At 41.5% G+C, this 27,432-nt stretch overlaps 1 protein-coding gene across 1 annotated transcript in view; it reads left to right on the forward strand.

The window, feature by feature from the left end:
• Window positions 1–27,432, forward strand: part of LOC119853499 (CD2 associated protein) — a 150,327-nt gene that overhangs the window by 43,000 nt on the left and 79,895 nt on the right. The window contains exon 3 of the mRNA XM_038396619.2: window positions 17,098–17,251. Within this exon, the coding sequence (XP_038252547.1) occupies window positions 17,098–17,251 (154 nt within the window). The remainder of the gene's footprint in view (window positions 1–17,097; window positions 17,252–27,432) is intronic.

Genomic DNA, 27,432 nt, shown 5'->3' on the forward strand with positions numbered 1-27,432 from the left:
GCCTCTGGATGTAGGTACTGCTAACTAGTCACCTACTTGGAATACATGTCTGCATCTACTCGAAGAAGAAGAAAGAGTTACTTGCTCTAACTGGTTTTTCAAGATGTGATACAGATATATATTCCACGAGCCACCTTTGTCCCCTCTGCATCGGAGTCCTCCCCTGAACTTTTGGTGGGAAGGAACTGAAGGGTGTTGGAGCAGTGACACCACATATACTCAGGGGAGGGTCTTCAAATACAATGTGCGAGTGCTGCCCATCTACAGCACACACCTACTTTGGAATACAGTAAGTAACCATTTCTTTCATCTTGTCCCAATTTCATCTTTTAAGGTATGCAGGCTCTATATGTATTGATTGTCCTTTCTGTTTTTCTTAGCATGAGGTTAGTGCCACCACATCTGATTAGCTATTTATGCATTTTATACTGTGTTCATCATTATAGTATGTGAACTCCTTACATTTAGGTGACTTTTTTTATAAAGCCTAAACCTAATCTAGTTTTCTCTCTATCTTGAGTCTCCTCCTCATTCCTACTCCCCGTCCCACTTAATTTTTTATTTTATTTGTTGTGGCTGTGAGAGAGCTGAAATAGAAGTGAGTTTTACTCTGTGATCTGAAAGTGAACACTGTTGCTTGAGCCAACTGCTGAGAGAGAAAACGCCTGTTTCTCTATGTCACTTCACTCTAGAGGTTGACAGTTTCATGTTTCCTTGAATTTCGGAGGGCCAAAAGAAGCGTGCTGTCTTGCTGGTACACCACTCTATTGAAGGTTCATTATCCCTAGCCTGATACTTGCTTGCATATTTATACCTGCCTCTGGAAATTTCCACTACATGCATCTGACGAAGTGGGTATTCACCCACGAAAGCTTATGCTCCAATACGTCTGTTAGTCTATAAGGTGCCACAGGACTCTGCCGCTTTTACAGATCCAGACGAACACAGCCACCCCTCTGAATTTTCAGTTGTAGTCGTCATTGACACTAAATGCATGCTGCACTATCACAAGTCATATTGTCATGACTTGCAGCGGATGAAGGAGAAAGGAAATTAGCTAGATGTATTAGTGGTACAAGTCTGCAACATATAGAGTTGTATAGGAGGCAAAGTTTGTTTGCTTCCACCATAGTACTTGCAAAATTCTGGCCAGTGGAACTGTTGCAGGGAATTGAATTAACATTGAGTAAGGTTGTCGACCTCTGATGATAGTTAACATTTCTCGCTGTCAGAAACTGACGGTGCATTCACCTCTCATGAGCACCTCCTTTCAATTGGGTGCAATCCTGCACACACTTTCGGTTCTGGCGCCCCATGAAGGTTGTTGGGTCTTCAGTGGCTCAGCTCTCTGCCTAAGTCTCAGTTTTTAAAATGGCCAACAAACACAAACAAACAAATGTCTTCCAATTCCCTGGCTTAGACTGTACACAGACTCTCCTTTCTGAGGGTGCCTTCTCTCTTCAGCCCCTCATGGGCTTCTTTAAGTCCAGCCTTCTGCTTAGGTTTCTAAAGGAAACATATCCCCTTCCGGGGCTTAGTAAAGAGTGCCTCTGGAACTGTCAGTTTATCCTCATCAGGGCCTTCAGCTCTGTTTCTAGGCCCTTTTAAATCTAGCCCCTTTTCTTGGTCTTTTAAACTAGCCATGTCCCCTTTCCGGGGCTTAGGCCACTCTAGCACTGGCTGCTGGGAGGACCCAGGCCTTCCCACTGCTCCAGGTCCTAACCCAGGGACCTTTTTATATACAGCAACCTTTCTAGAGGACCCCTTCGCTTCTCCTTTCCTGGGGCAGAATGTGGTAGGGGCCTTAAAGGGCCTGGTGCATCCTATCACAATCCTATCAATTGTGACCATAGAAGAGGCCCCTTTGAGTGGGATTTTGAAGTACTGCTCCTGCCAGAATCTGTTAGTTGGAGTGATCTCTGATTAAACTTATTAGCATGGCAGGTTCTTTTTATTGTTTTTAATATGTCTTCTCTGTAGTGCTTTTTATCTTGAGAATAAAATAGGCTTGCATAAAAAGAGCTGCATGGTATCTATAACTTGGCACAGTCACACCGTTAACTGTCTCTAAAGAGAAAGCAAGCAGGTTGTGGCAGAGCTCTGACCTTGTCCCCGTGGGTCCTGCGTTTCCAGGCGGTTTATGCTAGCTTCAGAGGCTCACTGCAACCCTCCACATAGCCCTTCTCTCTCTCTAGGGCCAGGGATACAGTCTGCTGAGCCCTTTTCATCATAAGCTAGCAATGGAGGTTGGTGAGAGAGTTACCACAGTCTCTGTTGCTCCTACGGCCTCATGCCAAAACAGTTTAGCCTCATGTCCTGACAGGGGCCTGTTTTCCACTCCCAGGAGGCGTTTCTGTAGTGGTGGGTTGGGGGGAACCCGGGCCCGCCCTCTACTCCAGGTTCCGGCCCAGGGACCCTAATGGTAGCAGCTGTTGGCAGCCAACCTTTTACTGCCAGAGTTGCTACATTTCCCTGGGCCACTTCCCCACAGCTCTCCTGCTTCTCCCTTACCTTAGGGCTCTCTTACCAATGACTTGAGTGTGTCTTCATTAACCAGCCCTTCAGCCGCACTTCCTCTCCTCTGGCTCCTCTCTGCCTGACTAGAGTGAGCCCTTTTATATTATCAGAGGAGGCCTTAGAGTAAGGTGGTCACATTAGCTTAATGGCCTCACCTGACTCTTTGCAGGTTAATTGGAGTCAGGTGTTCTCATTAGCCTGGAGTAGCCCCTGCTCTGGTCAGTCAGGGAACAGAAAACTGTTAATCCAGTGGCCAGTATATCTGCCTTCTGCTACTCTGCTGTACCCAACTGGCCTGGGTCTATTACAAGGTATATTGGGAAGCTTGTGTCTGATGGGAGTGATGCAGGATAGTCAGGGAACTGTACAGCCTGGAAATAGCCCAGTCAGAAGGGAGTGAGATGTGGGTCTCCACCCAAGTAAGGCAATGATCTGGGAGTTGGCAACTTATGAGAAGGTGCCTTTCCTAGAGGACTGAGGGGAAATACAGGTGCAGTTGTCCTAAACTGTGGCAATATCTGATTTGGGTGACTCTATCCTGGGAAGCAATGACTATAAAAAAGATTTGGGAGTCATGGTGGATAATTAACTGAATATGAGCTCCCAGTGTGACACTGTGGCTAAAAAGCTGATGTGATCCAGGGATGCATAAACAGGGGAACTCAAGTAGGAGTAGAGAGGTTAGTTCACCTCTGAATTTGGCACTGGTGCGACTGCTGCTAGAAAGCTGTGTCAAGGGCGAATTCAGGTGCCTTGTATTCAAGAAATGTGTCTGATAAATGGGAAGAGATTCAGAGAAGAGCCATGAGAGCGATTAAAGGACTGGCCGTACAGTGATACTCAAAAAGTGCAATCTAGTTAGAAGATTTAAGGAGTGACTTTTTACAGTCTATAAGTATCTACATGGGGAACAAAAATATTTAATAATGGGCTCTTCTGTCTAGCAGAGAAAGGTATAAGAGTGGCTGGAAGTTGAAGCTGGATAAATTCAGACTGGAAATAAGGCATACATTTTTAACAGAGTAATTGGAGCAATTTACCAAGGATCATGGTGTATTCTCCACAGACAATTTTTAAATCAAGATTGGATGTTTTTCTAAAAGAGATGCTCTGGGGATTATTTTGGCTAAACTCTGTGGTCTGTATTTTACGAGAAGTTGGACTAGATGTTCACAATGGTCCCTTGCGTTGGAATCTATGATGTTGCTTAACTCTGACGTGACTTTCTGTTGCACAAACTAGGTAGCATGAAACTGGAACATGATTAGCTAAATGGGAATTGATACTCCTTTAACTAGTCACTTAAAAACCTCTTGTTCTTTTGTCCTGCCTTATCTCACTTTTTAATTCTGATTGTGCATGATTGTACAACTTCTTCTACAAGCACTATTTTTTTTTAAAAAAAGTAGTAACTCTTGCTATTATGTTATAAAATGAGTACACTGCACCAGTTGTCTCTTCTTATTAGTCAATTAATGTAAACTAAGAAATAGGGCAGCATCTTGATCGTAGATGGCGGAATGGTTGGCTGGGTATGCAGAAAAATATTTCTTAATTTTGGCTTATTCTCTGTGGCCTTTCATAAACTTACACTATATAATTGACACACTTGATAACACCAAACAGATCAATCTTTCCAATTTTTATATATATCTATATATCTATATATTTATTTATATATATCTATATATATATAGATATAAAATGTTGTTCTGCTCCCTCAACATGTCACCTAGTTGGAATTGATAGAACCCTGTGGGAGTGTACCCTGAAACTCCAGTCTTTCAAAACTTCACATATTTAAACATAGGCTCAACATATACATCCAACATCATAGTTCGGGGGGAAGAGCAAACTTAAGACTGGGTGGGAGGTATAATTCAGATAGGGATGATAATGACTGATGGATTACATGGCATAGGGGGACTGGCTAGCTCCGTTAACTACTGCTTTAGACTTCGCAAGATATTTTTTGAATATGTTAATTTTTTGAGGGGGAGGAAGTAAACTGAACTCTGCTGAAACATTTTCCATCTTACCTTGGTTTAAAAAAAAAATTGCTTGCTTGAATGTTAGTCTGATAACATGAACTGCTATAGGTAGAAATTAAAGACTTTTTCTTTGCAATTGCAAAGCTGGGTAAATCAGTTCTAGCCCTGACAGATCTTTAGATATAATCTACCTTTAAAATCAGTCTGATAAGCATCTTATTTTTTCCTTTAGTTTCAATCTAATCTTAACTACTTTCTTGAATGGTAAATAGCCAGTAATTTTAAGGCACCTTTTGGTTAATCTCTCTGGCTGTTTTTAAAGCAGGGGCAGGATTCCTAAAAATGTTTTAAAAAATGTGGGGGGGGTTTGGGGGGGAGGGGGAGGAGGAGAGAAGTGGTTTGTTTACATTTTCCAATTAGCTCTTAAGACCTGATTGAGTAAATCACTTTAGCCACATCCCTAAATGCTTGTCTAAGGGTATGTCTACACTTAAAATGCTAGTGACACAGCTATGCTGATGTGAGGGGTTCTCCTGTTGGTAGTAGGTAATTCTCCTCCCCAAGAGTCGGTAGCTAGGTCAGTGGAAGAATTCTTCCATCCACCTAGAACTATCTACACTTGGGGTTAGATTGGAATAGCTATGATTCTTGGGAGTGTGGATTTTTCATACCCCTGAGGGATGTAGACCTAAGGATCTTAATCTCAAAAACTAGCAAAGCATGAGAGATGGGCTACTAAAATCTGTTGGAAAGATTTATTAAGGTGCTTAATCATTACAAGCTTACAGACCTTTAAGCTTTTTCAGACACTGATATGGGACCTAGTGATGAGAGACCCTTGCTTAACTTTCTTGCACCTGGTGCACAGGTATCCAGTTTTTTAAAATTTAAAATGTGCAGGCACTTTGTAGCTGAATGTTTGATACTCCACACACGCTCATGTCTTCTTATGAATATATTCTTTCAACCCAGAGATGAACCTTCATAATTTGGGAAAGGAAGATGTTCTCTTCACTCTCTGCTCTCTTGGCTTGGGAAACCAGAGTACAAATAGGCCAGTGTCATCTTCACCTTGACTGGAGTATTGTTGTGTAATTTATATGCAGATCAATGCAAGCTGGTGTCAGTTAGAAGTCTTGGACCTCTTGATTTTTTTTTTCCTTTTGTTTTCTGACTGTTTAATGAACTGAGTAAATTTTACCTCAAGGCACACTGAAGTTAGAAAATATACAGCTGTTAGAGTAGATTTGACAAAATCTAATGATCCCTGTGTTTGTGGCGCTCTGTAGAGGGTCATTTAAGCACTGCTCAGTATAATTAGCAAACTACTGTTTGGTTTTTTTTTTTTTTTTTTTTAAACTTGGCCATAAATTAGGTCAAAACTTGACTCATAAGGTATATATTTAATTTTTGAAACTGCTCAAAGTTGAATATCTTGCCCCAACAAGGGTGAGCTGTGAGGGTCTCTTCAGTCCATGGTGTTCACAGGTCTGCAGTCAAGCTCCCCCTTCAGAGGCCCTCACCTTCCTTTTCAGTGCTTCCATCCATATCTTAATGAATAACTTAGGACCTAGCTTGAGGGTGTGCTGGCCCCTTATGTAGCATCTCCCAGCATGAACTGTTTCATGCTATGGGATCTGGGCTGCCACAGATCGCAGGAAGCAGAGCCACCCCATGGAAGCCTCTGTAAAATAGCCTAGCTAAAATTTAGGACCCAGTTATTTTAATCTTCTCTAAGGATGTTGAGTAGAGAGCTGATGTGGATATATTTATGGCAGCCTTTTGCTTATTTTGTGGTTTTAATTTATGGGCTCTGTGCCTAAGTCACAGGATAGACATCTATAGTTAAAGCTGAAAAATGAGAAGAAATAAATGAATACACTGCCTTGTATAATAAACACAAATATGTAACTCTTCTAGTCTTACCCCCAGATTAGTGTTTTGTGGGGTCTACATTTAAAGTTTAGGAATCTCTGCTTCCTGCTCAAGAAGGAACTGAAGTTATGTGTCTGGATGGCACTGAAACCCATAGTTGAGGGGTTTGGAGTTTATTTAAATATTATTAGACTGAAAAGCTGTTCAAGCTGTCGTATTTACCGCTGGTATTGTGACTAAAGTCCTGAACAAACATATTTCTCAAATTGTTTCTAAAATTTTTAGTATAAACTTTAGATCCTTCAGTGGATATATGGAGAGAGTTACTTTTGTATTTCCTGGAAACAAATGTTTTAGTTCTTTAACTGGAGTTACTGCTGACTCTAGTACATTTTTGGTAGTTATTTTGGTAGTTACATTTTACTCAAGTTTTGAGTGAAAGAATTTTGCAGAATGAAAGGTGAAGATGGAAACTTACTTAGAGAAAGAGTATCATTTTCTGGATTTATCATGAACTGTACAAATGCAGAGAAACTTGCTTTGAGAAGCAGATTTAATACTGAGGCCCCCATTTTCTGCCCAGTAGACATTAAGATTGTGCACCCATAGATGGTTTGCTTATCAGTGCTATACTGTTGCTATTTTTTTTAGTGGGGAAGGAGGCACTAAAACATGTGACAAACAGGATTTAGTTATTGAATTTTTAGAATCATTCAGCCGGACTTCCTGGATATGAGTGTATTTTTATGCTGCTTGAGAACTGTAATCAATCTTTAATCTTGATCCGCTCTCTGTTATATATTAGGGGTGCGGGATGTTCCTTTACACAGTTTTCAGTGGACTTCTTAGACATACAGTTAGAACATTCTTTGTGTAAAATACCAAGAAACAATTCTTCTTTCAAATTTGGTTGGGCCTGGTTCTGTTTTTGTGATTGTGCTTTTGGCTTTTATTGTATAGAGTTGTAGTTAAGTTGTTGACAGTTGGAATAGGAAATGACAAATGTTTCTACTAATTCTCTCTATATACTGTGTGTATATTTGTGTGTCTATAAATAAATAAGGTGTGTATAAATCATTGAGTATATTATAGAGCTATTGTTACTAATATAATTGTTTTTTAAAGAAGATTTATCTATTGTTTATAAAAATTAGGGGCCAGAACCATAGCTTGCAGAGGAATGGAGTGGAAGGTCACTCCCAAACTGAGAAATTTTATGCCAAGATGCAGTCTGTAGTGAACTTGTGCAGCCATGTTATAAAGGCATAAAACCTGTTACTAATGGAAATGCTGGCACAGTCCTTAATGTCAGCCATAGTGTAGATTTGTAAATTTCTAGCTATGAATAATGTTGTACTCTATCTTTGTATTCCTGTTTACTGGCAGATGTTGATGCTTCAATTCACAACAAGCCAAGTAGCTCTGAGGCATAGAAATGTGTCATCATGCAATCAAGGTGGTTATAGGACTTGATTTTTTTTTTTAAGACGTGCATTGAATTCCATGTATAAAATTCCTTTTTACTCAAGTGCCTACCTTGAAACTTAAGTTCCTGCAGGGAGGTCATGTGGTGTGACATTGGTCATAGTCAGGTCCAGACGTGCTGAAAAGTGGGGCTTCAGTCTCATTTGCAGCTTGGAAGCTGAAATCCAACTTGCATGCAGTTGAAGGGCAAGGGTCCTCTGCACCTTTGAAATACAAATAGTTGTGTCTAAAATTGCACAATATGAAGGGTAACCATTCCAATTATACCCTATTAATTAATAAAATCAGTTACAACTAAAATAATATAAGTTGCTTTAAAAGGTCCTCTTTGGCTTTTTTTTAAATAAAATGTGTATTAAATTAATATAAGTAAACTTAAAACTTCAAAGGATTCTAAATGCTGGAACTTACGAGTCACTTATGGCCATGCCAAGCCAACTGTTTTGTCAGTCACTTTGGTGTTACAGCTTTGATAGAGGAACTTTATTGAAATGAATAAAATACTACCCCAAATTCAGAGATTTCTGATTCTGATATGGCATGGTTTTTGGAAATCACAGTTCTTCTGTTAAGACTACTTTTCATTCCTAGAGTATCAGATTCTGCACAAATGTTCACAAATTGCATGTATGCTGGAAACGGAGGTTCTAGTGATAAAGGTGGGGTGGGCAAACTTTTGGCCCTCGGGCCTCATCTGTGTCGGGAAATTGCATGCAGGGCCATGAATGTAGGACTGGGGCGGGGGGTGTAGGAGGGGGTGTTGTGTGCAGGAAGGGGCTCAGGGCAGGACACTTGGAGCACCTCCAAGCTGTCTTCCAGCGCATAAGGGAGGCAGGATTTAATCATTAAGGCCAAAAAGTGTCAAATAGGCCTAAACAGGGTAATGTACCTTGGACACCAGGTGGGTCAAGGTACCTACAGGCTAAGGTAAATGCTATCCAAAATTGGCCTGTCCCTAAATCAAAGGAGCAGGTCCAATCCTTCTTGGGCTTGGCTGGGTATTACCAATGATTTGTACCACACTACAGCCAAATTGCCACCCTACTGACAGACCTGACCAGGAAAAAAAACACCAAATGCCATTCAGTGGACTGAGAAGTGTCAAAAAGCCTTTAACCAGCTTAAGGCGGCCCTTATGCCTGACCCTGTACTGAGGGGCCCCAATTATCAACCAACCATTCATCATAACCACAGATGCATCTGAGCGTGGTGTGGGAGCAGTTTTAATGCAGGAAGGACCAGATCAACAATTCCATTCTCTTGTGTTTCTCAGCGCAAAACTTTCTGAGAGGGAAAGCCACTGGTCAGTATCAGAAAAAGAATGTTACGCCATTGTGTATGCTCTGGAGAAGCTAGGCCCATATATTTGGGGACAGCAGTTCCACCTGTAGACTGACCATGCTGCATTGAAGTGGCTTCACACAGTCAAAGAGACTAACAAACAACTTCTATGGAGTTTAGCTCTTCAAGACTTGGATTTTGAAATGCAACACATTTCAGGAGCCTCTAACAAAGTGGCTAATGCACTCTCCCGGGAAGGTTTCCCAGAATGAGCTGGGTAAAAATGTCCCTGAATTCTAAGTCGTTGTAGTCCTTGAAATGTAAAAAGTAGCGTTTTAGTTCGTCATGTAATTATTATTAAAATTAGAGGTGCATGTATCTTAACTCTAAAAAAAAAAAAAAAAAAAAAGGAGTACTTGTGGCACTTTAGAGACTAACAAATTTATTAGAGCATAAGCTTTCGCGAGCTACAGCTCACTTCATCGGATGTATTTGGTGGAAAATGCTTAGACTGTAAGGAGAGTGATCACTTAAGATAAACCATCACCAGCAGCAGGGAGGGGGAAAGGAGAAAAACCTTTCATGGTGACAAGCAAGGTAGGCTATTTCCAGCAGTTAACAAGAATATCTGAAAAAAGAAAAGGAGTACTTGTGGCACCCTAGAGACTAACAATTTTATTAGAGCATAAGCTTTCGTGAGCTATAGCTCACTTCATGCATCCGATGAAGTGAGCTGTAGCTCATGAAAGCTTATGCTCTAATAAAATTGTTAGTCTCTAGGGTGCCACAAGTACTCCTTTTCTTTTTGCGAATACAGACTAACACGGCTGCTACTCTGAAACCTGTCAAGAATATCGGAGGAACAGTGGGGGGTGTGGTGGGGGGGAGAAATAACATGGGGAAATAGTTTTACTTTGTGTAATGACTCATCCATTCCCAGTCTCTATTCAAGCCTAAGTTAATTGTATCCAGTTTGCAAATTAATTCCAATTCAGCAGTCTCTCGTTGGAGTCTGTTTTTGAAGCTTTTTTGTTGAAGGATAGCCACTCTTAGGTCTGTGATCGAGTGACCAGAGAGATTGAAGTGTTCTCCAACTGGTTTTTGAATGTTATAATTCTTGACGTCTGATTTGTGTCCATTCATTCTTTTACGTAGAGACTGTCCAGTTTGACCAATGTACATGGCAGAGGGACATGGCATATATCACATTGGTAGATGCGCAGGTGAACGAGCCTCTGATAGTGTGGCACAAAGTAAAACTATTTCCCCATGTTATTTCTCCCCGCCACCCCACCCCCCACTGTTCCTCAGATGTTCTTCTTAACTGCTGGAAATAGCCTACCTTGCCTGTCACCATGAAAGGTTTTCCTCCTTCCCCCCCCCCCGCTGCTGGTGATGGCTTATCTTAAGTGATCACTCTCCTTACAGTGTGTATGATAAACTCATTGTTTCATGTTCTCTGTGTGTGTATATCAATCTCCCCTCTGTATTTTCCACCAAATGCATCCGATGAAGTGAGCTGTAGCTCACGAAAGCTTATGCTCTAATAAATTTGTTAGTCTCTAAGGTGCCACAAGTACTCCTTTTCTTTTTGCGAATACAGACTAACACGGCTGCTGCTCAGAAACCTCCTATTAACTCTGTTTCCTAAACCTCCAGGAATAAAGCCCAGCCGGTGTGGATCTGACCTGAACCAGGCTGGCCAGCACCATCTGTGATTTGGGGGGGCATGTGATAAATGAAGGGGGGGAGGGTAGCTCCCTTTTATGGACCCAGCCAGCCAGTTATCTGTAAAATCCTTCTTTGTAGCTTTGTAGCTGTTCTCTACTTGCTTTAGCTGAAAAGGGTTAAAAAGTAAAGAAAAGAAAGTGGGCACCTGACCAAGAGAGCCAATGGGAAGGCTAGAACTTTTTAAAATTGGGAAATAAACTTTCCCTTTGTTGGTTGTTCTCTCTGGGCTGCGGGGATACGGAGCAGCCATGCTGTAAGCTGGAATGCTTCCGGGTGCTAAGATACGGGATGTAGACCTGAGGTTGAAAAGGATCCTAAAGGGAGCGGGAAAGAATCCCCTAATTATCCTTCATGTGGGAACAAATGATACGGCTAGATTCTCGCTGGAAAGTATCAAGGGAGACTATGCTAGGCTGGGGAAGACACTTACGGAAATTGAGGCTCAGGTGATATTTAGCGGGATCCTTCCTGTTCCTAGAGAAGGGCAACAAAGGTCTGACAAGATTATGACTCTCAACAGATGGCTTAGGCAGTGGTGCTATAAGGAGGGCTTTGGGATGTATGGCCACTGGGAGGCATTCACGGACAGAGGTCAGTTCTCTCGGGATGGACTTCATCTGAGTAGGGAAGGAAATAGACTTCTAGGATCAAGGCTGGCACAACTGATAGAGAGCTTTAAACTAGGAATTGGGGGGAGATAGATGGGAGATGTCCAGAAAATCTCCACACCAGATTTTAGCATTGAGAGGGAAGAAGATGAAGTAAGAAAGGATACAGCCATGGGTAGGAGAATGTATATAAGGAGCGAGGGCGGTGTGGATACTAGTCTAATAGGTTATACGGGCTGTAGAATGACTGTGCCTAATAGGGTACAAAATGTGAGCGAGTCCAAACAGAAAAAATTAAGATGTTTGTACACCAATGCGAGGAGTCTAGGTAACAAAATGGAGGAACTAGAGCTACTGGTGCAGGAAGTGAAACCAGATATTATAGGGATAACAGAAACATGGTGGAATAGTAGTCATGACTGGACTACAGGTATTGAAGGATATGTGCTCTTTAGGAAAGACAGAAACAAAGGTAAAGGGGGTGGAGTAGCATTGTATATCAATGATGAGTTAGAATGTAAAGAAATCAGAAGCGATGCAATGGATAAGACAGAGTCCGTCTGGGCAAAAATTACATTGGGGGAAGAAAACTAGTAAAGCCTCTCCTACGATAGTGCTTGGGGTGTGCTATAGACCTCCGGGATCTAATTTGGATATGGATAGAGCCCTTTTTAATGTCTTTAATCAAGTAAATACTAATGGAAACTGGGTGATCATGGGAGACTTTAACTTCCCAGATATAGACTGGAGGACCAGTGCTAGTAATAATAATAGGGCTCAGATTTTCCTAGATGCGATAGCTGATAGATTCCTTCATCAAGTAGTTGCTGAACCGACTAGAGGGGATGCCATTTTAGATTTAATTTTGGTGAGTAGCGAGGACCTCATAGAAGAAATGGTTGTAGGGGACAATCTTGGCTCAAGTGATCATGAGCTAATTCAGTTCAAACTAAATGGAAGGATTAACAAAAATAAATCTGCAACTAGGGTTTTTGATTTCAAAAGGGCTGACTTTCAAAAATTAAGGAAATTAGTTAGGGAAGTGGATTGGACTGAAGAACTTATGGATCTAAAGGTAGAGGAGGCCTGGGATTACTTTAAATCAAAACTGCAGAAGCTATCGGAAGCCTGTATCCCAAGAAAGGGGAAAAAATTCATAGGCAGGAGTTGTAGACCAAGCTGGATGAGCAAGCATCTTAGAGAGGTGATTATGAAGAAGCAGAAAGCATAGAGGGAGTGGAAGATGGGAGGGATCAGCAAGGAAAGCTACCTAATTGAGGTCAGAAGATGTAGGGATAAAGTGAGAGAGGCTAAAAGTCGAGTAGAGTTGGACCTTGCAAAGGGAATTAAAACCAATAGTAAAAGGTTCTATAGCCATATAAATAAGAAGAAAACTATGAAGGAAGAAGTGGGGCCGCTTAACACTGAGGATGGAGTGGAGGTTAAAGATAATCTAGGCATGGCCCAATATCTAAACAAATACTTTGCCTCAGTCTTTAATAAGGCTAAAGAGGATCTTGGGGATAATGGTAGCATGACAAATGGGAAGGAGGATATAGAGGTAGATATTACCATATCAGAGGTAGAAGCGAAACTGAAACAGCTTAATGGGACTAAATCGGGGGGCCCAGATAATCTTCATCCAAGAATATTAAAGGAATTGGCACCTGAAATTGCAAGCCCATTAGCAAGAATTTTTAATGAATCTGTAAATTCAGGAATAGTACCGAATGATTGGAGAATTGCTAATATAGTTCCTACTTTTAAGAAAGGAAAAAAAAGTGATCCGGGTAACTACAGTCCAGTTAGTTTGACATCTGTAGTATGCAAGGTCCTGGAAAAAATTTTGAAGGAGAAATTAGTTAAGGACATTGAAGTCAATGGTAAATGGGACAAAATACAACATGGTTTTACAAAAGGTAGATCGTGCCAAACCAATCTAATCTCCTTTTTTGAAAAGGTAACAGATTTTTTAGATAAAGGAAATGCAGTGGATCTAAGTTACCTAGATTTCAGTAAGGCATTTGATACCGTGCCACATGGGGAATTATTAGTTAAATTGGAGAAGATGGGGATCAATATGAACATCAGAAGGTGGATAAGGAATTGGTTAAAGGGGAGACTGCAACGGGTCCTACTGAAAGGCGAACTGTCAGGTTGGAGGGAGGTTACCAGTGGAGTTCCTCAGGGATCGGTTTTGGGACCAATCTTATTTAATCTTTTTGTTACTGACCTTGGCACAAAAAGTGGGAGTGTGCTAATAAAGTTTGCAGATGATACAAAGCTGGGAGGTATTTCCAATTCGGAGAAGGATCGGGATATTATACAGGAGGATCTGGATGACCTTGTAAACTGGAGTAATAGTAATAGGATGAAATTTAATAGTGAGAAGTGTAAGGTTATGCATTTAGTGATTAATAACAAGAATTTTAGTTATAAGTTGGGGACGCATCAATTAGAAGTAACAGAAGAGGAGAAGGACCTTGGAGTATTGGTTGATCATAGGATGACTATGAGCTGCCAATGTGAGATGGCTGTGAAAAAAGCTAATGCGGTTTTGGGATGCATCAGGAGAGGCATTTCCAGTAGGGATAAGGAGGTTTTAGTACCGTTATACAAGGCACTGGTGAGACCTCACCTAGAATACTGTGTGCAGTTCTGGTCTCCCATGTTTAAAAAGGATGAATTCAAACTGGAGCAGGTACAGAGAAGGGCTACTAGGATGATCCAAGGAATGGAAAACTTGTCTTATGAAAGGAGACTTAAGGAGCTGGGCTTGTTTAGCCTAACTAAAAGAAGGTTGAGGGGAGATATGATTGCTCTCTATAAATATATCAGAGGGATAAATACAGGAGAGGGAGAGGAATTATTTCAGCTCAGCACCAATGTGGACACAAGAACAAATGGGTATAACCTGGCTACCAGGAAGTTTAGACTTGAAATCAGACGAAGGTGTTTAACCATCAGAGGAGTGAAGTTTTGGAATAACCTTCCAAGGGAAGCAGTGGGGGCAAAATATCTATCTGGTTTTAAGATTCTACTTGATAAGTTTATGGAGGAGATGGTATGATGGGATAATGGGATTTTGGTAAGTAATTGATCTTTAAATATTCAGGGTAAATAGGCCAAATCCCCTGAGATGGGATATTAGATGGATGGGATCTGATTTACTATAGAAAACTCTTTCCTGGGTATCTGGCTGGTGAATCTTGCCCATGTGCTCAGAGTTTAACTGATTGCCATATTTGGGGTCGGGAAGGAATTTTCCTCCAGGGCAGATTGGAGAGGCCCTGGAGGTTTTTTTGCCTTCCTCTGTAGCATGGGGCATGGTTGACTGGAGGGAGGCTTCTCTGCTCCTTGAAGTTTTGAACCATGATTTGAGGACTTCAATAGCTCAGACATGGGTGAGGTTTTTCATAGGAGTGGGTGGGTGAGATTCTGTGGCCTGCGCTGTGCAGGAGGTCGGACTAGATGATCAGAGTGGTCCCTTCTGACCTTAGTATCTATGAATCTATAAGATTTGAACCAGGTATGAAAAATTATTTTCCATACCTAGAAGGAGTCATTGGGCTAGAGAATGTTTAGTTAGACACAATCGGGTTTATTTTTTATTTTGGCTTGTGGATCTCCTCTCTGCTAATCCCAGATGCTTTTGTTTGCTTGTAACCTTTAAGCTGAACCCCCAAGAAAGCTAGTTTGGGTGCTTGATTTTTTGGAATTGCTCTTTTAAAATCTAGCAAGAGCCTAAGTTCCAGATATTTTCTTTTTGTTTTTTAATAAAATTTACCTTTTTTAAGAACAGGATTGGATTTTTGGTGTCCTAAGATGTTTGTGCATATGCTGTTTGATTAGCTGAGAGGAACAGCTAATTTCCTATGTTTTCTTTCTCAGCTCTTCTCCGGGGAGGGGAGGAGGTTTAAAGGGCTTGAGGGTACCCCACAGAGAGGAATTCCCAAGTGCTTCTTCCTGGGTTCAAGGGTGTTTTTGCATTTTCGTGGTGGCAGCGTTTACCAAGCCAAGGTCAGAGAAAAGCTGTAACCTTGGGAGTTTAGTACAAGCCTGGAGTGGCAAGTATTATTTTTTTAGAGTACTTGCGGGCCCCCACTTTCTGCACTCAGAGTCACGGAGTGAGGATTCAGCCTTGACAGTAGCTACTGCTGAATAGGCAGGCAGGCAAACAGGAGGGTTCACAGAATAGGGCAAGGAGCTCTTACTCACAAAAAAAAATTATGAGCATTGATTTCAGTTTGATTTTTGTGTATCACGCTTCCAACAGGAAGTGGTGAAGAGTCTCCTTGATGTGAAAGCTGTGTCCTTTTCATATTGTCCCTGGAGAGCCTGAATGTCTCTCCAGCAGAGAGCTCTGCTGGATTTTCATGACATGGAAGTCTGCATAATATTTCCAGCTGGATCTGTGTCTGATGTGTTTAGTGAAATAATATTTCAATATATAAACAAGACTCATGCCCCCATTTAAGGATTCAACTGATATCACTTAGTAAATAAGTGTGCATTGCTTCACCTATTTTTCTGTTATTTTAAGTACAACATCTAATTCTACAGCACTGGTTGCTGAATTCACTAGAGGAGGTGCTGACCATTCAGTGCTGATGTTACATGCAAGAGTTTCTCTTTATATTTTCTAGTATCTTGTCAGGAACTACTGAGCATGCAATAAACTTTCAGGGTGCACATTTACTTTTATTCAAAGTAGTAATTCTTTTTAGAAATGAAAGCACTATGATGTTTAAGTGATCTGATTCACTGGATTAATTGCTGAAAAAATTGAGTCTCTTCTGTCAAAAAAAAAAAAGTTAGTTCTTATTTATAGAGCTCTCTTGTGCCATCAGATTAGGCCTATGGCTTCACTGCAGGGCTGTTTCCAAATTAGATTTTAAACATTTTATATCGGGTAGGAACTTGGCAATCTAAATGTTCAGAGAATCTATGCAGAAACGTGCTTATATTAGCTCATCTTCTCTTTCCTCCTGTTTATTTTATACATTGCATCTTGTCATTAACCAAGACTGTAAGTTCTTTGGGGCAGGGACACTCTCTCTTACTGAAATGGTTTATAAAATACCCTGCACCATGGGTCCATGATTGAGGACTATAGGAACTGCTATACTATAAATGATAAAAAGAATAGGTGATACTGAAAATATTTTAAAAATCTTCTTCTTCTTCACAATTTATATTGAAATACTGACAAAGCACAAATATGTTGTAATGCCGCTTTTATATTGATTTTCCTAGATTTCAGTGCATGCAGTTGTTTTTGTATAGAGATTGGAGTAGTTGACCAGAATTCAGGACACCTGGTTTCTTTTCCTGCTTCTGGACTCTGCGTGCCTCAGTTTACCTATCTGTTAATTCCATACAACATCTAACTTACAAGGGTGTAGGGAGGATTCATATTAAAAGTACCTTGAGATGCTTGGATGACAGATGATGTATAACTGGAAAGTGTCTTCTCCGTTACACCATGGAACAATGAGTATTTGAGTCTACAATAGACTAGGGAATGTCTCGCAAGGAACCCTCTGATCTTAAATTACCCCTCAGTTTTGTAAATCTGTTCTGCCTTCTCTTCTCTTTTTTTTTACCAGGAAATTAAAAAGGACCCTGAACCTAAGGAGGATGATTTGCCGATCAGGAGGGAGAGGCATGGAACTGTAGCAAGCCTTGTGCAGCGCATGAGCACCTATGGTCTTCCAGCGGGAGGATTTCAACCCCATCCTCAATCCAAAAGCTTCAAAAAGAGTATGTAGCTCCCCCTTTCCTTGCATTATGTAAGGTACCTAAGATCAATGGCTTATAATACTTGTTTTCTCACCACTTTTATTCAGTGTTGCTTAATTTTTTTTTTTTTTTTTTTTAGGGCCTATGGAGACCTGGGAGATGGGTGGGGCACTCCCCTGCAGTCACTGTAGGTTTATATCTGAGCAGAACTTGGCCCTCTGACTTCATTGTGGTTCCATGGATGTAGCTGTGTTATATTGAGGACTGTGTCGGAACTGCAAACTATCACTTTAAGAGTTGGGTGGTGGGAGGAGGAGAAGGAGGGGAGTGACAGGTTTCATAGTCCTGCTTGCCAGCTAGAGGGCTCTGTAGGGAAGGAGTACCTTAGTCAAATTCTGCCTGCAGATATGTGCAAAAAGTTGATATTGCATTCTGTAGAAGCTCTGTGCACTTGCATCTCAGAGCAGAATTTGACCCACTGTAAAATCCAGAACTTACAGAATGTTTTGTTCACCATAAAATTCCACAGAAGATAGGACTTTGCTGCTCTGCCTTTTTGCAGCTCTCTGGGTGAAGCTCTGAGTGCAGCAACATAATACCTGGAGGGCAGGGTGGTTCACTGGCATAGTCAGGTGATGGTCATCCTGCATCTTTTAGACTATTTTGAACACTGGACACTATAATCTCTTAACTGCAGAAGAAGGCAGGAGAAATCAGCCAAATTTGTGATGTCATCTCCTTTGTTAGAGAGTCAGTTCTGTCTGAGCAATCAAATTCATTTTCCTATCTCGAGTAAAGGAAACATGTCTGTTCAGTGGAGCTCTTAGCTCAATTTTCTTTTAATATTTTATGTACCTTGTCCTGCGTCGAGTGGTACTAAAAATCATTTTTATGGCATTGTGAGTTTGCCGTACAAACAGTTATGTTCCCAGTTATGTTCCCTTTCCTAAAGAATTTATAATCTAAGATAGAAGAGACAAATGCAAGACATTCGTCAGCAGTTAAGTTACGGGAGGGTGCAAGTATTAGACGTCAGATATGATGAATATCTGCTCTCCTGGTTCATGGAGCATCTGTTCCAAGAACCCTTTGGAAAGTAAGGTTAAAACTGCTTTCAAGAGAGCCCAAATGCATTTCTAGATCTGTACAACCTTGAGATGGTTCCAGAGGCTTGACTCTCACCATAATGAAGGGAGAGTGCCTTACAAAGGGTGAGACATTTATGAGAGATAATTTAGATCAGAAGGAAATTGCTTATAGCTGTTTCCATAGCAGTCAGCATAGAGCCTGTTGCTCTTGACCAAACTCCAAAATCCTTGCTGGAAGTGCTTTTGTATCCTGGAAATCTTTTTAGAGAAGCTCTGTCTGACATCCTGAAGTCTCTGAGAATTCCAGGCTCCTGCTGGTACTTAAGAAATGTTTCTAGGGTAATTTCTTTTGAGAATCCAAGGCTTTCTGACAGGATAACAGATTGTCACACTCTGGTTCATTCAGATTTCTTCTGTTTGGTAAGATTGCTAAATCCTGCATCTTCTCAACTGACACCTCTTGGAAGAGTGTGTTCTCTCTCTCTCTCTCTCTCTCTCTCTCTCTCTCTCTCAAGAAGTCTAAGGAAGTTCTGATAGTGAAGGAGACCACAGGGTTCATCTTGTGACTTCATATCCCTCGAGTTGTAGACACTGTCTCCTGTGCTAATTAACTCAAGCCTAGTAATATTACATGGCAAAACTCCTTTCTCCTTTCACTCTAGCATGCATTCTATCAAATTGCAAGTAATCCCAAAAACTAATTTGTGGGCAGAACACTTAGTCTCAGTCCTTTTTCCCCCCCTGATTTTTGGAGAATTTTCAGATGGTTTAATATGAGGTGTCATTAGAGGTAGTTTTGGAACAAATTGACAAACTAAACAATAATAAGTCACCAGGGCCAGTCGGTATTCACCCAAGGGTTCTGAAGGAACTCGAATGTGAAATTGCAGAACTACTAACTGTAGTCTGTAATCTATCATTTAAATCAACTTCTGTACCAAATGACTGGAGGAAGCCAGTCTTTTATAATGGGCTCCAGAGATGATCCCGGCAATTACAGGCCAGTAAGCCAGACTTCAGTACCAGGCAAATTGGTTGAAACTATAGTAAAGAACAAAATTGTCAGGCACACAACATCATTTTGTTGGGAAAGAGTCAACATGATTTTTGTAAAGAGAAATCACGCCTCACCAATCTACTAGAATTCTTTGAGGGGGTCAACAAGCATGTGGACAAGAGGGAATCTAGTGGGTATAGTGTACTTAGATTTTGAGAGCGCCTTTGACAAGGTCCCTCTCCAAAGTCTCTTACGCAAAGTAAACTGTCATGGGATAAGAGGGAAGGTCCTCTCATGGATTGGTCACTGGTTAAAAGATAGGAAACAAAGGGTAGGAATAACTGCTCAGCTCTCAGAACAGAGAGAGGTAAATAATTCTATCCTTCAGGGGTTTGTACTGGGATAAGTCCTGTTCAACATATTCATAAATGATCTGGAAAAAGGGGTAAGCAGTGAGGTGGCAACATTTTCAGATGATTCAAAACTGTGCAGTCTGCTTGGGACTTAACTATCTTGAGAAGAGCTACAAAAGCATCTCATAAAACTGGGTGACGGGACAACAAAATGGCAGATAAAATTCAGTGTTGATAAATGCAAAGTAATGCACATTGGAAAACATAATCCCAACTGTACATATAAAATGATGGGGTCTAAAATTAGCAGTTACCACTCAAGAAAGAGATCTTGGCGTCATTGTGAATAGTTCTCTGAAAACATCCACTCAGAGTGCAGCGGCAGTCAAAGTGAACAGAATGTTGGGAATCATTAAGAAAGTGGTAGGCCCACATCTTGACTGTTGTGTGCAGATGTGGTCACTCCATCTCAAAAAAGGTATATTGGAATTGGAAAAGGTTCAGAAAAGGGCAACAAAAATGAGTAGGGGTATGGAACGGCTGCCATATGAGGAAAGATTAATAAGACTGGGACTTTTCAGCTTGGAAAAGAGACTACTAAAGGGCGATATGATAGAGGTTTATAAAATCATGATTGGGATGGAGAAAGTAAATAAGGAAGTGTTATTTACTCCTTCTCATAATACAAGAACTGGTGGTCACCAAAATAAATTAATAGGCAGCAGGTTTAAAACGGGCAAAAGGAAGTATTTTTTCACACAATGTGCAGTCAACCTGTGGAACTCCTTGCTAGAGAATGTTTTGGAGGCCAAGACTACAACAGAGTTCAAAAAAGAATTAGGTAAGTTCATGGAGGATAGGTTCATCAATGTCTTTTAGCCAGGATGGGTAGGAATGGTGTCCCTAACCTCTGTTTGCCAGAAGCTGGGAATGGGTGACAGGGTTGATCACTTGATTACCTTTTCTTTCATTCTCTCTGGGGCACCTGGCATTGGCCACTGTCAGAAGGCAGAATACTGGGCTTGGTGGATCTTTGGTCTGACTCATTATGGCCATTTTTATGTTCTTACATTTTGTAGTTTGCAAGGCCTCTAGTAGCTTCCACAGATGCTGGGCCTGAAAGAGACAAAAAGTGTTAGGTTTATTTTCCACATGGACTCTTTGACCTCTGTAAGGATTTATCTTCACTTTCTTATCAACCTATCCCATTGCAGGTTTTTGTTTGTGTCTTCTGGGCACAAATGCTGGAGGTTCAGGGCCCTCCTTTTTTGCCTTAACACAACTCTCAAAAATATTGGCAGCTGAACTTGAAAAGAAGATGTCAAGGCTCATTCCCCACTCTGGCAATATGAGTGCAGAAGGTGGGGGCCCGCAAGGATTCTAAAAATAAATACTTGCCACTCCAGGCTTGTATTAAATTCCCAAGGTTAGAGCTTTTTTTCTGACCTTGGCTTGGTAAACGCTGCTACCACCCACGTGAAAAACTGCCTCTTGCAAATCCTGGAAAAACTCACTTGGGAAGATTTCCCTGGGGCCCCTCGGCTTTTCCACCCCTCCCTTGGGGAGGCAGAGAAAGAAAACAAACAAACCCAGCTGTTGCCACCAGCTAATTGAAAAACACATGCACAGACCTTTTAAAACACAAAACCAATCAGGTTCTTAAAGGTAAATTTTATTTAAAAAAAAAAAAGAAAGGAAAAACAGCTGGAAAATTAGGCTATTGCTAGATTTTATAGAGTAAATGAAAAGGGGTTAAACACCAGGAATGGCTCCCTGGGGTCCAGCTTTACATTACAAAAGAAAACAAACACAAATACCTGAGCTTAGCACAGAGGAAATCCACAAGCCAAAATAAATAAACCTGATTGCATCTATCTAAACATTCCCTGTCCCAATGAATCCTTCTAGGTATGGGAGATGATTTTTCATACCTGGTCCAAACTTTATACTACATTCCTGCTGCCTCTCTCTTCAGCCAAGAGAGAACAACAGAGGGACAAAGGGAAAGCTTTTTTCCCATTTTAAAAAGTTCTAGCCTTCCCATTGACTCTTTTTTGGTCAGGTGCCCACTCCCTTTCCTTTACCTGGGGGACTTCTTTTAACCCTTTACAGGTAAAGCAAGCAGAGAACAGACATCAAGAGGAACTTTATAGCTAACTGGCTGGCTGGGTGTCCATAAAAGGGAGCTTTCCCTCCCCCCTTCATTTATCACGGAAGGGCATTCACATTGCCCATAGAAGAAACAGTGGTTCATTTGGGCCAGGCTGTTTTGCTATAATCTGGGCCTTGAGCAGAGGTGAAGATTTATTGGATGCTCATGGCTGCATTGCAAGACTAAGAGCTTATTAATTGCTGTCTCAGAACATGTCTGGTAGGACTACTGATCCAGTGGTTGGGGAAAAGCAGTAGATGTGATATACCTCAATGTTAGTAAGGCTTTTTGACACAGCTCCACATGACATTCTCAGAAGTAAACTAGGGGAAATGTTGTCTAGATGAAATTACTGTAGGGTGGTACACAAATGTAAAGACAATACTGAGAATAGTTGTCAATGGTTTGCTGTCAAATTGGGAGGGCATATCTAGTGGGCTCCCACAAGGGTCATTCCTGGGTCCAGTACTCTTCAATATATTCATTAATGAGTTGGATAGTGGAGTGGAGAGTGTGCTTATAAAATTTTCAGATGACACGAAGCTTGGAGGGGTTGCAAGTGCTTGGGAGAACAGATTTAAAATTCAGAATGACCTGGACAAATTGGAGAATTGGTCTGTGTTCAACATGATGAAATTCAATAAAGACAAGTGCAGAATACTTCACTTAAGATGGAAAATCAATGCACAGCTACAAATGGGAAATAACTAACTAGGTGGCAGTACTGCTATAAAGGATCTGGAGGTTATAGTGGACCATAAACTGAGTATGAGTTGTTAGTGTGATGCAGCTGCAAAAAAGGCTAATATGGTTCTGGGATGTGCGACGGGGTGCTCCACTCCACTAGGATGGCACCTCCTCCGGGTCGCTCTCAGGAATAGCTTGTCAGGTTTTTTTTTTTTTTTGCTTCATTTTGCATACCACATGCTAACCAGTCCCTTAATGCATCACTTAAACTGTCAATGTTCTGTTACTTTCCTTAATCCAGCCAGATATTCAGAAATTTTCATTTTCTTTTTGGTTCCATATACAAAAATGAACATAATCTCAAGTCATTAGTGGCTTTAGGGGTGGGTGATTTTGTAGAATTTCCACACTTGGTAAGTGTTTTCTGTGGATTCAATAGGAGCTTTTAACTACGCAGCAAGTTATAAATTGAAGTCTTCAATACACTCTGTGAAATGGATACTCTCTTCTCATCTGTTTTTACTGTTAACTGTAATATACAATTCCAATCTCTATGTAGGTGGGCCAGTCCTTTACTGAGCTATCAAACAAGTCCATTTTCCCCAAATAGCTAGGAAGTTTTAACCTTTTATTTTTCTCAAAATCAGCAGTCTACTCAGTTGAAGTGGCAGCAGGCTGAAGTTTCCTTTCTGTTTCCCTAGCCCTCTGCAGTCACTCTGTTTCATTTGTATTGCTGCATCAGGATTCCATCTTCAGTGCCAATTGTTGTTTGGGAAAGTAACTTGATGTCACAAAACTTTGTGAATGTCAGGCAGATTCTTCAGCATGAGAGGCTAGAACAGCACTAAATAACTAAGAGTTAAAAACTCAAAACTTTCTTTTTATCTCCATGATTTCCAGCATAGACAATTCTGCTTGTTCCATTAAAGAACTGTACGTTACTGCAACAGGGAGGCCTGAGACTAGCTAGCCTTGTTCAGTCAGCCCTGCCTGTGCCATAATTAGCTGCCCTGTCCCCAGACATAGGGGGAGCTGGACTAATTGGGGTCAGATGATAGCCAGATAAACACCTGGGCCTATTAAGGGTCTGAGAAAACCCAGTTTGGGAGGAAGAACTACAGAGAGCTAACTGGGCTCCTGTGGACAGCCCTAAAGGAGGGTTTAGGGGACTCCAGGGAAGCAGCTTGGGAGTCTTTACTATATTCCAAATTGCGGAGACTCACAGAAGGCAGGCTGAAGAGGAGCCCAAGTGGGGCAAAAGTACTTTTGGCTTTTTTGGTCTGTTACTTCAAAAGGAGATGGAACTCTGAGAGTGACCCAGCCAGAGGGTTGAGTCACCTGAATCCCTGGGAGAAACAGAAAACCTGGGGGACAGGAAATTGAGGTGGGGAGCACCTGCAGAAGTATGCTTGGCCAGCAAGTGAGAGGCAGGGCAGGCATGCCCTGTGACAATTACTCTCTATGTAATTTGACTTTTCCTTATTTTGTTAGCCACCTGTGTTGCTATATCCTCTCCTAAAAACTGCCAATACAGAGCTGCTTCTTTGGCAGTTAACTTCCTCCAAGGTGACTGAAGAATACTGTTATGTACATTCTTCTCCAATGATACTGAGTGTTGCCGTTCTTTAGGACGGGTAGTGATCAATGGCTCCATGTCTAGTTGGCAGCCGGTGTCAAGTGGAGTGCCCCAGGGGTCGGTCCTGGGGCCCGTTTTGTTCAATATCTTCATAAATGATCTGGAGGATGGTGTGGATTGCACTCTCAGCAAATTTGCGGATGATACTAAACTGGGAGGAGTGGTAGATACGCTGGAGGGGAGGGATAGGATACAAAAGGACCTAGACAAATTGGAGGATTGGGCCAAAAGAAATCTAATGAGGTTCAATAAGGATAAATGCAGGGTCCTGCACTTAGGATGGAAGAATCCAATGCACCGCTACAGACTAGGGACCGAATGGCTCGGCAGCAGTTCTGCGGAAAAGGACCTAGGGGTGACAGTGGACGAGAAGCTGGATATGAGTCAGCAGTGTGCCCTTGTTGCCAAGAAGGCCAATGGCATTTTGGGATGTATAAGTAGGGGCATAGCGAGCAGATCGAGGGACGTGATCGTTCCCCTCTATTCGACACTGGTGAGGCCTCATCTGGAGTACTGTGTCCAGTTTTGGGCCCCACACTACAGGAAGGATGTGGATAAATTGGAAAGAGTACAGCGAAGGGCAACAAAAATGATTAGGGGTCTAGAGCACATGACTTATGAGGAGAGGCTGAGGGAGCTGGGATTGTTTAGTCTGCAGAAGAGAAGAATGAGGGGGGATTTGATAGCTGCTTTCAACTACCTGAAAGGGGGTTTCAAAGAGGATGGCTCTAGACTGTTCTCAATGGTAGCAGATGACAGAACGAGGAGTAATGGTCTCAAGTTGCAATGGGGAGGTTTAGATTGGATATTAGGAAAAACTTTTTCACTAAGAGGGTGGTGAAACACTGGAATGCGTTACCTAGGGAGGTGGTAGAATCTCCTTCCTTAGAGGTTTTTAAGGTCAGGCTTGACAAAGCCCTGGCTGGGATGATTTAACTGGGACTTGGTCCTGCTTTGAGCAGGGGGTTGGACTAGATGACCTTCTGGGGTCCCTTCCAACCCTGATATTCTATGACTGTTTCTAATAGCATTGGGACAATATCTCTTATCTATATTTGCAGTCACTAGCTCCTTTATTTAACATTTAAAAAGTCTTTACTTTTTTTTTGCTTTCAATATCTATTTTAATGTGAAATGGAAGTTATTTTACTATATATTCTTTGGGGGAGGACTTGTGTGGCTTTTGCAAGAAGGTGCATTCGCTACATATGCAGTGTCTTACCTGGCAAAGTTTCTGAGGTGGGAACATTAATTGAAAAACTTTCTGAATGAGCAGAAAAAAACAAGAAAGCTAAAACAAAAGTTAAGCTTTATGCAGATTTATGTTGAATGCTCCCATTTCCAGGCTCAGTGTGGCGTTTAGCACAGAAATATTTTTCAGCAGCCAGAAACATGGATCTAGCTGTGGCACCTAATGTCTTATGGCTTTATTGTTTTTATTGCCAGGCTCTTGCCACTAAGAAAGTGCATGAAGGACTGTGCTGGTTCTTTGTGAAGTTGTTAAACGAGTGAACTTCATTTAAAAGAGCTCCAGTGTATTTTGACTTTGTATTGCTCTATGATGACATGTGTTCTCTTCATCAGTACTTCCCTTTCCCCACTGAAGTGAGGTGGCTCTTACAAGGTAATATGTGAAAGACTTCAGATTAAGAGTAGAAATGTACGTTTCCCTGAATGATCAGCAATCTCCTTTTGTTCATGCTTTCTATATTAATCTTAAGTGCCATGTTTACCTTTGACTGCCTTGAGCATCTGAATGAGCTTCTCTCCAGGAGCAGAATATGAATATGTGTAAGCTTCACAAAGAAGCAGCATTCTTAAGAAAGCTTGGAAACTGGTCTCTTTGAGCACAAGGCAGAAATGTGGTGTAATTTCCTCTTGATTTAGATGTCATCAAGAAAACTGGTCACAACTTGAGTCAGCATCTGAGGGAACTTCAGACCCACTTTTGGGACTTCTTCCCTCATGACCTTTTAGAGAAGAAAGATCACTAACTTAGTCCAAAATGCGGCTGACTCGGCAGTATTGGTAAGCCGTTGCAGGGCAGACAAAAAGCTCTTTCCTGTGACGAGATCCTGCTTGGGGCCATATTATTAAAAGATGCTCTACTGTACTGAGTTAAAATATTTTTGAAATTGAGCAAAGTATCATCAAAATTATTATCTTCCATCCCTGGAAGACTTAAAACATGTGAATATTGGATATGGCTATAAAGTGCTAGAATAAAATCTGTCCATGTCCCTGCAGGGGCCGGATCAGAGGCTGGAGCCAGGTTGGGCCTGTGGCTGGGGTTGCAGGTCTTGCTGCGGCTGGGCTGGAGCGGAGCAGAGCTGGGTGGTGATCCCTCCCAACCTCTCATGGGGGCTGACCCGGGCCCCACTCCGCCACCTTGAACGTTCCTTCGTGCCCCCTCGAGGGGGCATTCCCCACAGTTTTACATGAAGTACTAGTACATCACCAGAACACCACAAGCTGCTTATGTTCCAATTAGCCTCTCCAGCCTGTCCCTTTAAGTGGAGTGGTGGAACCATGTTGCGTTTGACCACATATTCAGCTAGTTTTTGAATTCTTGCTGGCCTCTGTTCCTGACCCAAGGAGCCCACAAAGCATGTGTAGGCACATCCCTTCATCCCACCATGTGAGGAAGGGCAACTGGAGCTGCTTTGAAGATGGCAGAGGGGCAGGAGAGGCCAATGAGGCCCTTTACACTTTCAATAATCAGTAACACAAGAACACTTCTTGATTGGGATGTTTGTGGTGTGTGGGTTTTTTTTTTAACACACACACTCTTGCAGCGAACCAAAACCTATTTCTGACCAGGTGGGTATATTGTCTTGGCAGCAATGGCACTGGATCAGTATGGAAATGGGGCAGATTAGGGAAAATATTTTTAGAAAGTAACCCACAGTATACAGATCTTGAACATATTGCTTGTTTTCTTATCTATCTTCTGGCTTTTTTAGATTATAAACATGTTTTCCTCTGTATCTGTATGTCCCCTAAGGTAATACATTCTCAGTTCTAATTTTGAGTTTGGGGCAGTTCTGTAATCTCAGAGGCAGCTTTTAGGTCTTTTCAACTGGTAAAGTGAACTTTAAGGCTTTATTGAAGACTCATAGCTTTTCTCCTCCTGAGATTAGAGGTTGGGGGTAGCCAGTCTAGCAGCTGTGTACTTAAGTAACCAAAAAGCAATGTATATCATGTAAATAAAGATTGTTGCCCCATGCTTTTTTTTTTTTTGCTTTTTTTTTTTTTTTTAAATATGTTGTCTTAAATTTTGGTGTCTGTG

The sequence above is a fragment of the Dermochelys coriacea genome, chromosome 3 (assembly GCF_009764565.3).
Source record: "Dermochelys coriacea isolate rDerCor1 chromosome 3, rDerCor1.pri.v4, whole genome shotgun sequence".
NCBI classification, from domain to species: Eukaryota; Metazoa; Chordata; order Testudines; family Dermochelyidae; genus Dermochelys; species Dermochelys coriacea.